General features: G+C 44.6%; 1 protein-coding gene across 1 annotated transcript in view; it reads right to left on the reverse strand.

Annotated features, from left to right (window-relative positions):
• Nucleotides 1-11,736, reverse strand: part of LOC147425665 (Rhodanese/Cell cycle control phosphatase superfamily protein) — a 54,125-nt gene extending 42,389 nt beyond the window's left edge. Inside the window, exons 1-5 of the mRNA XM_086499627.1 lie at nt 11,478-11,736; nt 10,808-11,046; nt 8,917-9,067; nt 8,729-8,814; nt 8,541-8,645 (exon numbers count right to left, since the gene is read on the reverse strand). Of these exons, the coding sequence (XP_086355753.1) occupies nt 8,541-8,645; nt 8,729-8,814; nt 8,917-9,067; nt 10,808-11,046; nt 11,478-11,596 (700 nt within the window). The 5' untranslated portion in view covers nt 11,597-11,736. The remainder of the gene's footprint in view (nt 1-8,540; nt 8,646-8,728; nt 8,815-8,916; nt 9,068-10,807; nt 11,047-11,477) is intronic.
• Between the last annotated feature and the right edge of the window lie 1,992 nt (nt 11,737-13,728).

The following is a 13,728-nucleotide window of genomic DNA, read 5'->3' on the forward strand; positions in this document are numbered from 1 at the left end:
CAATCCTTGGCATAGATGGGGAAGGGGGAGGGTCGAAAAAACCTCCTGGTGGAGAAAATTCTTCTTCGCCTCTATCATGCTCATCACCTCTAAGCAAAATATCCATTCCGCTTCAAGTGATGACCATCCACTGAAGTCGTGGGTTCTTGTGGATTCTTGTGGTCTTGGGTTCTTAAGTTCACGAGGAACTTGGGTTCTTGGGGGTCTTGGTTCTTGGGTTCTTGAGGGTCTTGAGGTTCTTGAGGGTCTTGCAGTTCTTCTTTCGCTTGCAATCTGTGTTAGAGAAGGATCTTCTCTTCACCCAAGTTCTGCTCTTTCCTGCGGGTGCACCCCTTACCGGCCTTGCGCTCACACCAAGGTTGCTTTTTTCCACCTCGCGTCAATTGGCCAGCCATCAAGTGCACGATCTGCTCTCAATGAGTTAAAAGAGACACACGAGGAGGCTTGACAAGCCCTTCTTTCTTGGGTTTCCTGTCACTCTTCAAAAACACGATTAGGAATCGACACGCCCAAGTGAACTTGGGTTCCTGCAACCTCAACAAGCAAAAAAAAAATTTGTGGTTCTTTCCTTGAGTGATACAGAACACTGCCAAAGCTCTGATACCAATGTAAGGTGCAACGGAATGAATGTTTGAACTTTGCTCAAGATGAGTGCTCCGAACTGTTCTCAAGGTTCCTTTTACTTACGGGAGGGAGAGCCTGCCGTTCCTTTAGTGAGAGAGTGCAATGGACACAAACAAAGTGAATGGACACTATGAATGGAAGTGCATGAGACTGAGAGATAGAGAAGAGAATACGACACCAGAGACGTTGTAAAACCCTCCTCCGTAGGTCCCACTCTCTATGGCCAGAGCGGTCTACTTATGATTGCACAAATCTCTACAATGCTTGGACTTGCGGACGATGTCGATGACGATGAGGACGACGACGACGACGAGACGGGCTGAAAACTGAAAACGCTAAGGGCTGAAATCTGCAAATCTTCTATCTGCTGAATTCTGGCTCTGTGTCGGAGACGATGTCGATGGCGCCGATGTGACGACGATGCACTGAAAACACAGATGCTGAAATCTGCGTTTTCCGGGCTGAAACTGTAAACCTTGTGGTAACTGACTGTGCGGCGAGGAACTCCTGCGGGAAGGTGAGATCTGCGAGGTTTGGGACTTGATCTACGGTGTCTAAGGGCTGAAAACTGAAAACGCTGAGGTTTCTTGATGTTCCGTCGCGGTGAATTTGCAAAACGCTGGGTTATGATGTAGATGCAAAAACGCTAAGGCTGAAAATCTGCAAATCTGTCACCGGTTGTTCTGCAAATGCAAAACGCTAGGCTGATCTGCTGTGTCGTGAAGGCGTAGGGGCTGATCTGCTGTGCACCAAAACGCGAGGGCTGATCTGATCCAAAGCGCTAGCTTTATGCTTTTTTGTTTTGTTTTCGGAGTCGGGTAGGGCACGCCCGGCCGCTCCCCTCATACACCAAAAAAGTATACAAGAAGAACGACCGGGACTATGCACCCAGAAACCGAAGGCAGACGCTTTTGTCACTAGTTTCCTCTGGACTACGAGAGCTCAGAATTATCTACACTCTTAGGGCCATGACTAATCCCTTGAGAGACCCACTCGCCACTTGGATTTGGGCGTGACAGCGATCAAGTACCTCTGTTCAGAGGCCCAAGTACTGCGGGACTTGCTTCGGTCTTCCCTTTGGAGTTGCCTCCTCTAGGTAACTTATCACTCACCTCACTAAACTGCCTTTGAAACCCGACGGTAAATGCCATACCCGCTTGGAAGGGCGTCGGCTCGCTAGCTTTATGCTTGTGAAGCAAAAACGCTAGGGCTTGGGGTTCTGCTGAGAAGTTGCCTGTTGAGCGAGTGCTCTTGCTCCTGCTGCCTCTTCTGCCAGAAACTGCTAACTCTGGTTTCTTTATATATTATCTTAGCAAAATTGCCCTACCTACTTTCCAACAAAAGTCACTTAAAAATAATATGTGAAAAATGTCAAAAATAGGGAAAATAGGCCTATGCACTGTAAAAATGCTACTGATGGGATCTGATTGGAATCTGATGGTCATGTTGTGAGCAACCAGAGGATATGCATCTAGTCCAAGTGTTTGGACATGCACGGTCTGCGAACAGACTCACAAAAGTGCCAAATCACTTCCTATTCTAGACTGACTTGACTGAACTGAACCCTGATCATGCTGTAGCTTGTCCACGGACACATAGGGTTGGATGTGTCACGTGACACCTAGAGCTGATTTGCACAACTGAATGTTGGCTGTAAACACACAGATCCAAGACATAAAAGGAAGCAAATCCATTGTGCCAAACCAAGCCGAAAATGTAGTAGATGAGGGAGCAAACAGATGATGGGCAGCACGGGGAGGTAAAACTTGGGGCAATGGGGCACGGGAGTATAGGCCGATGATGGGCTGCAAGAGTGCTGCCAAAAGCTACAGATGGGAGAGCAATGGTGGCAAAGAAAATGCCAGGAAAGAGGGGGCGATGGGGGCGATCTCCGCGAACACCGCTAAGGGGAGAGAAAAAATACTATAGAGCAGAATGCGCAATGGAGATGGTTCTGCTAGGTGCCCTTGAATGTGATGGGATGATGACGTCCATAGTTTTTTTCGGACGTGTTCGTTTGGGCAACCACCCTTCCGTATGGGTACGAGTACAGACAAGGTACGGAATGTCATTCCGTACGGCCAACCAACGCAAGTCAAAATTTGCCCCAATTTTTTACGTATTCAGTTTTTGGCCGCGTGAACAATTTCGCATCTCTATATATTGTCCGCTGCTCTCTGAATATTGTATGCAGGCACTGCAGAGACTTAGGGACCGCGAGATTTGACGACAAGCCCATCCTCTCGAGTCTCGGGTCTCGCCCTCTCTTGCTCACCTTGGTCCTTCATCTTCTCCCGCGCCCACAAAGCCTAAACCATCGCGTGGCGTGACTCTTTCTCGCGAGAGCCAAGACACTGCACAGATGGGCCGAACCAAGCGTCCCGAGTGGCAATATGTGCAGCAAGTGAAGTGCCTCCCAAAAGGAAAATAGACTTGCAAATTTAATTTTTGTGGGCATTCATGGGATGATGGTCCTTTGCGTAACCGTGCACATATTTTGGGCACTGCTGACCATGGTGTGGGACGCCCATGTGATGGGGCCCCAGCCGATGTTGTAGAGATTGTCAAAAGATTGCATGTAGATGCAAGGCCAGAGGGAGAAGATAGAGCTGCTTTTGTAGATGCATTGGTCAATGATTTGGAAGGAGATGCCTCTCAAGCTCAAGTAGGTGCTTCAGCCTTCAATGAGTGCGCATGCTAAGGGAACGACTAATGTAAGTGGCTCTTCAAAGTCCAATGTGGGGTCCTCAAGCAAAAAGAGGAAGGTTGCGCAAAGGGGGTCTGGCAAGTGCATTTGGCTTGCAAGCACGGAAGCAAGCACACCAAGCCTTGCGCAGGTTTTTTTATGCTGAGGAGGTTCCTACATGGAAAGTAAGGAGCCTTTCTTTTTTCGTATGGTGAAAGCGATTGAACAAGCAGGTCCTTCGTATGTTCCCCCCTCTTATCATGCTTTGCACACCACAGAATTGAATGAGGAGGTCAAATGCGTAAAGACTGAGATCATGGGTGTGCGCGAGAAATGGAAAAGATATGAATGCTCTATTGTGTGTGATGGATGCTCTGACACTAGGCGCAGGCCTATCATTAACTTTCTTGCATGCTCTATTCATGGGTCAATGTTTTTGAAAGCTGTAGACACATCTGGGAAAACAAAGACATCGGAATTCATTTATAAGCATCTCAAACAGGTTATCAGAGAGGTTGGCCCAGCAAATGTTGTCCAGGTATGCATGGGCAATGCAACCAATTGTGTTGGTGCTGGGGAGATGATTGAAAGGGAGTGGAAACACATTTTTTTTACCAAATGTGCTTGCCATTGCTTGACCTTTTGTTTGAGAACATTGGACAGATTGGTTGGGTTGCAAAAGCAACTTAGCAAGAAGGACTTGATGAAGCCGTCAACCACTCAATTTGCGTACTACTTATTATGTTGGTGAATCTTGTGGATGAGAGATGCATGCAAGGTATGCGCAAGCTTATGATTGATGACAAATTTGTGAAGATGAAAAGGCACCGAGGCATTGTGTTTAATGCATCCGCCAGCCTCTAGGCTGATTTTGAAAATTTCTACTCCGATTTTGAAAATTCTCTGTTTGGCTGATAGGGAAGGAGCCACCATGGGGCTTATGTACGAGCTTACGGATTGCATGGTAGAGCAAATTGAAAACATGCAAGGCATTGATGCTGCAAGGATGAGAGAGATTAGGGATCTATGCATTGAAAGATGGAATATGTTGCACAGATCATTACATGCTGTTGGATACATGTTGCATCCCATATGGCGAGGAAGAGGGCAAGAAAGTGATAGCAAGGTGCATGAAGGATGGATGACATTCTTGGACAGGTACATCAAGGGTGATTTGACCTTGCAAGGCACCCTAATTGATGAGTTTGACTTTTATAAAGCTGAAAGCAAGTCATTTGCTCATCCAAATGCAAAAGATGCATTGAGGATGCAAGAGGGAGTGAAATGGTGGGAAACTTTTGAAGCTTGCACACCCGCTTTGCAAGCTCTTGCTTTGAGGGTGCTTTCACAAGGGACATGCGCCTCTCCATGTGAGAAACTGGAGCACCTTCTCTCTCATTCATACCAAGAGAAGAAATAGGCTACTCCCATCTCATACAGAGAAGCTTGTGTACATACACACGAACTTGAGGCTCACATCCAAAATCAAAGAGCGCGGCTATGAGAGAATGGAGGTCACATTGGAAATGCTCAATAAGGAAAACGATGAGGACCGCTTGCTTGCCCTGCAAGAGATTCAGGGCCATTGCACAGAGTACTACAGATGCGATAGAACCTATTTCCATTGTTGGTACCAGTCATATTGGAGCATCATGCTCACTTGGTGGTGATGAGGATGAGGATGAGGATGAGGACGAGGATGAGGATGAGGACGAGGATGATGCTGCTTATGACGATGAGGATGTGAGCTATGGTGAGAGTTAGAGCTCACTGCGCCTGGCCGCTTGCTTATGGACCATGGTTTTGGACATTTACTTATGTCGTATGGTGTTCACCGTTCACTATTGACTCTACGGTTTAGATTCTAGCCTCTAGTCTGTACTTATGTTTTGAATTCTGTCTTCAGGAGACTACATTCCTGAATGTTTTTTGGCCTGCTTCTACAGTCTTGACTCCCGACTCCTTTTTGTTTGGAGGTTACTTCATGAATCATTACTTAGAGGCACCATCTCTCCAGAGTCCACTTTTAATTTCTAAAGTTTCTATGGTTTTCTCTGTGTATAGAGTTTTAAACATGGTGTAGTATAGTATCATGTATGTAGCATCCTATGTAGTAGGCTATCTGGAAACTGACGTGTGAAATTTCGGGTGGTTTGATCCGTACTTCCGTAGGAAGTACCCGTGTGTGTCCGATGTGTGATTGACGTATGGAAAAACTCTGATGACGACTGTTGTGGCTTTATAACCACAGGCACATCTTAAGTACTTAATTGACCCTGGGTCACGCATGTCGCTTTAATAAATTAACCCACATGGTGACTCATTAATAATCATGAGGAGGGGTAGTTTCTAGGTGAAATTGTCGCACATCTCCCAACTCACAAATCCGATTGTCGTGGGAATTGACATGTTGTGTCACAAACTGATGATGTGGCAACCCACTAATAAGTTTTCCAACTTATGGACAACCGCCAAGGGGCCAAAGGGACACAGGCAATTAAAAAATTGCGTAAAAACTGTTGACGTGGCTAGCTGTCCGAAGGCCCGCGATATGTGTTGCTAACGTGGCAGTTGTACGGAATTCCGCAAATTGCATTGACTGCTTTGGACAAAGGCCTTGGAAAAGCAGTTTACAAGAAAAGCTTGGGTTCCAAAAGCATCCCATGCCAAAAGTTGCCGCCCAAAGCAGTCACCGCAATTCGCGGAATCTCGTACACCTGCCATGTCAGCAACGCATATCGCAGGCGTCCATACAGCCAGCCACGTCAACAGTTTTTACGCAATTTTTTAATTGCCTATGTGTCCCTTTGGCCCCTCGACATTTGTCCATAAGTTGGAAAACTTATTAGTGGGTTGCCACGTCATCAATTTGTGACATGGTGGGTTCCTAAATCTACATGCTTGTAATGCCAAATGCCCACCAAAGTGTAAAAATATATGTCAAACATGTGTACAAACCATTTATGCAAGAGGGTTCAAAATTGGAAAACCTAATCTAATGGACTTGTCCGATCATGCAGCACCTCCAAATAGGCTCACAAAATTGCTGTAACTGAACCCTTGGATTCCGTAGACAAACCTTAGCTCCAAATACGTCGTAGTAGCATGTCCACACGACACATACAGACATGTGAGTGTGACAAAACATCTCAAGAGCACAACCTCAAGATAAAATGTACAAGAGACCATTACCACAAAGAGGGATGATGCCACCCTAAATATACAATGAATGACCAAAACTATTTCTTGCTTTTCAAAGAAATTCTCTCGGATCTCCAGACATATACATTCTTCTATGACTCAAGAGAGGGAGAATTCTCCTCAAACTGTGCCACAAGCACAGCAAGAGGAGCATCATCACTATCAGAATTACATGAAGACAAGTTTATTACTGTGTACTATGGGTCCTTGAGGATGCTTGGCTCACCCTGACCTCAAGGAGCCCTACAAATCAAAACAAACACACGAGGACTCCAAGCTCAGGATGGTCTGTAGGAATCTCCTCACACTGTGCCAGCACAACAAGAGACCATCATTACAATCAAAACTGCATGAAGACAAGACTGTGTTTCTGAGTACTGTGGGTCCTTGATGATGCTTGGGTCAGCTTGTACAAGGACTCCAAGCTCAGGATGGTGTACAGGGTCAGCTTGTCCTCAAGAAGCAGTACAAATGTACAAGGACTCCAAGCTCGGGTCAGCCTGTCCTCAAGAAGCCATACAAATCAAAACGTTTGTAGGACTCCAAGCTCAGTATGAGCCAGGACGTGGAGAGTAATGCCAAGTAATCTGGCCCTGTGACCATGACACGAACGTAGACGAAGCGGAAACTTGACCACCAACAACATGCAAGCATCTAGCTTCCCAATATCATCCACAAGGTGACTATGACTAGAGTACAGAAATCAGCTTGCAGGGTTGAGAATCAAAAGCAGGGATAATATCTAGCGGCGTTTCCAATGTGCCCCGTCGGTAGCCGAGATCCGTCAGTAGGAAAATGAGATCCTCTCCTTCCCAATCAAAAGTAAGGTGACCCAGGAACTGTAACAGCCAGTAAACCGAACCCTGAGAGACAAAGCCTATGCAAACAACATGTGAGCAAAAAGGCAGTGGCTAATTAGTCTCATCTACATGTAAGTTGCAGCGCAAAGAAGTCCGATCGTAGCCAGCATTGCCAGCCCATGTCCCCACTGGAAAATTAGCATGAGCCATCAACCACATGAAGTAGAGTGTAGGGCGGTTAATACAAATCCCAGAGGAAGAACCAAAATCTATACATGAAGGCATGACATAGGCCAGCTTCCAGCCAAGAATCCAATCATGTAGACCGACACTCCAAACTCTGCTGTTGTAACAGAATATGCCGACCAATGCTAGCAGAATACTCAAAAAAGGAGACTGCCTGACACTAATCTGCATCTTAAGACCGACACCACTCCACAAGGTCCCATGATAACCGTGGTAGAGGCTCTCTCCCCCAGATCTATAGCAGCCACAAGTAGACATCGCATTTAAAATTCAAGTTACAACATGCATAAGGCCTGGGTTACATTGCACTGTCAGTCAATCCGTACTGGCAGTGTGTGAATGGAAGAACAAGCCACATAGTTTGTCAGACACAACCCCACTCTACCAGCTAGCCTGTTGTTCAGAAGAGAAACGCATCAAATTATTGTACCTCTTAACTTTCTAAGCTGCTTAGAAAACCTAGACATGGTAGACAGAACCCTCAAAAGCAGCTCCTGAACTAGCAGCACGTACTCTACTGGACATCCAGAATATTTAGCATTCGTTTCTTAGGGCAGCTGCACACATTCCAGCACAAAAAGGAGTCGAGCAGGCCAAGTTAACGGGCACATGCCTGATTTTTGTGTTTTGTGATAGTATACTCTCTTAGGAATTTAAGAGAACATGGTAGGAGCAAAACTGTCAGAAGTAGAGGAGCCACAAGTAAGGTCCTACAAGCTTCATCTGTTCACTTATGACATACGTAATCACCTGAGAATAAGAACAGCATTTTCTTGACAAAGGAATAAATTCAAAGGATTATGTAATATGGCTCAACAGTCACAAGCATGCTTGCATGCCGTAATTGCCTATTTATTTTCCAATGTCAGAACCAAACCACAAAGAAATAGACCTTGCTAACGATATAGAGCCATTTGCTTAAAGCTGGACAAGACATGATACATTTGATAACTGCAATGAATACAACAAATCAAGATACTTACCAACAAGAACTGTACCAAGGACCGTAGAAATCTTTCCTTGAATGGTGACTAGCCCTCCTTTACCTGCATCCTGCAGCTCCTGAGGTCCCTCTTTGTCAAAAATCCCTGTACAAAATGGGGGAGGGAAACATGGAGTTCTGACTATATCAACCAGCACTTTCAGCTACGTAATCTGCTAAACACCAGACCTGGGGTAACTTTCTGCAAACCCGAGCTTATGTAGGCTAAATTTTGAAAGCCTGCCCTCTCAAGTTGGTCTGCTGCTGCCCCAGACCTGTGAACATACATAAGCATCTGCCTTGATGAAAGATCGCATTTAAAAGACATTGTCAGGTTTGCACTCAAGACTTAAACAAGGTATTTCTTGACTCCCCACCTTAGACCCTCCTGGCAAACAAGTAATAACTTGCTGTCCTTTGAAAACTTCTTCTCTACTGAGGACAAGAAATCTGGATTGGGTTTTGTGAAAGCCAAGCCATAGAACAAGCCAGAAAAGTTGTTGTGCAGAGTCCTGTATATGATGGTATCTGCCAAATAAAAACTTTGTTTTTCACTGGCAGCCTTTATGGGGCTAGATTAAAAGCTTAGACAAAGATGTTGAGCATTGATCTGAGAAAATTATGGGCAGCAGCATCCCTGTGCAACGGACAAAGAAAGCATACAGCTATATTGACTTGTTACAAAGGGATTTGTCACAAAATCATTGTATCTGCCTGGGCCGAATGGGAAAGGATTTACACAAAGCTACAATCATTCGATCAATAGGTTGGAATAGATTCAGCAATAGTGCAGGTATAAAGCAGGGGAAGAGCTCCTTCTATCCGTCTTCTTGCAAAAAGATGCATAAACATCACCCAAAAACAAGGGGCTATGACCTACCACAATTTTCCAAATGTCTGAAGCTTTCCCTTAAGCTCCGATGCCATGATAAGTCAACCTCATTTGGCATAGAGGAGTCAGAGAAACTTTAGTGTTACTGAACCAAACATGCTGCAAGGTGCCGCACAAACTGTTAATATGCATAAATCACCTCCACAATTCCACTAATCAATTTTCCAAAAACAAGAAGCCAGGCAAAAGTATCAGTGTTCTTCAAAGTGGATAGTCATACCACGAGATCAGAAGTCAACAACTACAAGGTGGAACCAAGGGTAGAGAGAGAAATGAAATGAAATGTTATATTAACGTCTTCAAAAGGCCAAAATGACCTATGAGACCAAAAAGTTAAAATTGGTGAATCTGATACAATGTCTAAGTATGGAAACGGAAAACGGAAATTACAAAGTTACAAAGAACTAACACTAAGACGCTAAGGAGAAAGGAAATTGGGGGGGGGGGGGGGGGGGGGTTTGTGGGTTCAGATGAAATTTCTCATCGGTCATTGTCGGATCTCATCGACCTCCTCCATGGTCAGTACTCTGGTTGGGCGTCTTGCATGTCGAGCTAGAGTGATCTGTATCTTCTGTTGCAGCCTTCGTCGGTAGTGGGAGACCCCCCGAGGTCGTGGGCGTCTGGATCTGCCAAGTTCCGTGGCTCGATCAAGTAGTGTACCTCTAGTATGAGTAGATTTGCTGTAATGACTGCTCCGTTGGCTCTCCTCTGGCTGGTGTAAAGAAATCTGTGATTCGTCTCTGAGACTGTCTTTCCTCTGATAGAGAGAGAGAGAGAGAGAGAGAGAGAGAGAGAGAGAGAGAGGGGAAGAAGATTCTTTTAACGTCGTAGGACACTATCCCAAGAGACCTTAAAGAGAGAGAGAAATGAAATGAAATGAAATGTTATATTAACGTCTTCAAAAGGCCAAAGTGACCTATGAGACCAGAAAGTTAAAGAGGGGGGGGGGGGGGGGGGGGGGGAGAGAGAGAGAGAGAGAGAGAGAGTTGCCAAGTGACAAAATAAGGCAAGAACAAGGACCCAAATTGAAGAATAAACACAACGGTACGTACACACAACTTTCTTAACAAGACTTCCCAAACTGACCAACTTGTGAAGAGCAACAGAAAATAGTAGAAAGTCATGAGCTCTTAAATGCACTAGAACTCCAGTCGAATGCCCCAAACAGACAAAAGACATCTTTAAGACCATTGTGTGCAAAGCATTTAAGTAGGGTAAAAATTGCAAAAGATGTCCATAAGCTGGTTCCATCAAAAAACTCATTATGAACAAGCATTCAAGTATGCCAATAATTGAAGCAAATGTACAAAGGCAGGCGCTTAACTGTATATTCAACTTTAAATTGCAGATGAAAAGAGCAAGAAAAGTTATATTACTAATGTCATTGTCCATATTTTCGATGTAGACAGGAATGTGTGTGCTGGGGACAATGTGGGCTTTGTCATATTGAATGCGGTCTCTGATATCTAAGACAGAGTAACCTTCTTCTGTGACAAGCTTCTTGGCTTCAACTCCATCAACATACTTCACCTCCGATCTCACGGACAGAGCACATTGTGTAATCTTCTTGAAATGGCAGCCATGACTTGATTTTAAGTGTACATATTTGAGAGAACTGCAAAAGCAAGAAAGGAGTGATCAACACACCGAACAGCCTGTCTTGTGAGGCTCCCTCGCACCTGCTTCTACTTACCTACTTATGAAGGGGGAATGCACATGGGCATGCTTTCATGATGTTCCTTGATTTCAGGATTAAAAATTCCATTTTCCAGAGAAGCGTTCGTTAGCAAAAAAATGCATGTGGATAATTTCATTACTGCGGCTTGATCAACCAGAATACTTCTGCCCTTCTTCCAACATGGAGCATAGGCTCGCCAGACGGCTACCTTTACTACAATCTCATATACAACCGGAGTTTGTAGCAGCGTATTTGTCTCATTGCATTGGTTTTCACATTTGTGAGGTGCAGATATAGCAATACAGACACACATTGTGGGTGCGGGTGCATGAATTGTCGTGAAAAATTACAAGTGGAGACGATGCTACCTGAAGAGAAAGGCTGACTGCGCAGAAGAGAAATAGGGGAAAGAGGGCGGCGCCGAGGAAAGTAAGGACGCAGAAATGGAAGCTGCTGGTGAGAGAGACGATGCTGAAAGTAGAGCCATTCGTAGTGCGACGGTGCGACTCTCAGCGAGGAGCAGAAGAGCGCGCGCGCACGCACGCACTCGACTCTCTCAAAACATACTTTGCCACACCCAATCTACACGAATCTACTATACGATCGAAAACAGCCCAATCATTGTCTACCATATCGAAGCCCTCTTTGCAACCCTCAGCTATATCTAACACGGGCATGGGAGATGGGATCAAAGGCTCCCATCACTTTTGGGTCTCGACAATAAGCGTGCGTCGTAGATCTTGTCGTAAAAATAAACTCAGATATTTTTGTAAACTCAGGTACCCGAGTTTACTTTTGCCCGTCCCGATACTTTTGCACGTCAAAACTTCATGAAAACATGTACATTCCATAGTGACATGCGCGGACGTGGTGGATAGGCCACATGGCCCTCAAACCCTAGGTTGTGGGTTCAATCCTTGAGGGCGGGGGGGAGGAGCGAAGTAAACTTGGGTAAGTAAACTTGAGTACCCGAGTTTACATTGTACCCGAGTTTAGATTGTCCACGGAAGCCCGAAATCTACGGTGCTCAATCATCCCACCATAGATCCCATCTCCTCCCATGCCCGTGTGAGATATAGGCCAGGCTTTGCAACGGTAGTTTCATAGGTTTGTGTGTAATGTAGTCACTCATCATAGTGTCATGTAAGGTTTGATCTCTAGTCTCTACTCTCATAAATAGAACTAGCTTATGACCGAATTATACCATATCTACTAACATAATATGACGGAAGGGGGAGCCCTTTACACGTGTTGCAATCTGCGATATGAAGGTTAAAGTCCAAAACAAAAACAAGCCCCTTTGCACGCGATAAAGAGGGAGAGAGGGGGAGAGAGAGAGGCCGTCGAAGGCGGCCGGCCGTACTACTTACTCATTATGTGAGAGCCACCATCATGACTAAAATTCAAAGGAAGTCGACGATCAGTTATAGCCTATGTGCGTAAGGTCTTGGGTTCAATCCCCCATTGGCGACCCGAAAACATGTTCTAAGTCCTTAGGGACCGTTCCCATGTGCGAGTGTGTGTGTGTGTGATGGGATGCCTCTGAGGCCGTTGTACGTAGGGTGTGTGCGTGTGTTTCAAAGTTCTTGTACTCTCTATAAAAATAAACATTAAAAAAATCAAAAGAATTTGCAATGTTTGAGTAGGCAACAACAACAATCTTATGCATTGACGAGAAGGATGCAAAGTAAAATTCAAAACAATTTGCAGTGTTTGAGTAAGCGACATCAAAAGTCTTTTACATTGACGAGAAGTATGCAAAGTAAAATTATACACATATCAAACCCACATGCTCTATAACGGAAATTGTGATATAACGAAAGTTACAAGCAAGAGTTGTTTTCACAATGCTTGTGCATCCAACCCTGAGCACACCTAGAAATTCCATTATGTGGATGTCAGATGCACATGCAATGTAGAGGAAATAGTCACTTTCACAAAGCTTGTGCATGGCAAGAGGGGATCTAATTCATCCTAAGCTATGTAATCTTGAGGAAAGTTACCCTTTTTGTATCCACACTTCCAACTGAAATACTCCTTTTGCAATTACTAATTGGTTATTCAAAAAAGTGCACAATGAGAAGTAGGTTGGAAAGTAGGAACACCATTTATTGCATGCTATACAGGCTTTGCAAGTAAAGAAGGTACACACAAAGCAATAAAACAATAGGGAAGCCTTGAATTGATGGTGAGATGGGGAACAAATTATTGAATTTTGCACAACCTAGAGTGCTAAAAATGCTTGTGAAACCTACATATACATTTATGATTGAGATGAGAGAGAGAGAGAGAGAGAATATTTTCATCTCAAACATCCCCTCCATAAAAGGGTCACTTGGTGAGCCTCCCAAACTCACAAGGAGCCCTCCCATTACCTAAGGTTAATTATGTAATCAATAAGTGGAAGCCCACAACATTGATTGTGCTAGTTGAAGTCCATCTACTATTCTCCACAATAAATTGTTCTCTAATTGAGACTGATTACATTGAAGATGGAATCCAAACAATTGAGAAAAGGTTCAAATTTGTTAAACTCTCTACTCTCGTTATGTTTGGCCAATGTTATGTTCTTGTTGACCCTAGAGTTACATTTTCAATTCATCTATCACAAACCTACGT

This window comes from Adiantum capillus-veneris, chromosome 25, assembly GCF_014529385.1.
Source record: "Adiantum capillus-veneris isolate H3 chromosome 25, ASM1452938v2, whole genome shotgun sequence".
Classification (NCBI taxonomy): Eukaryota; Viridiplantae; Streptophyta; class Polypodiopsida; order Polypodiales; family Pteridaceae; genus Adiantum; species Adiantum capillus-veneris.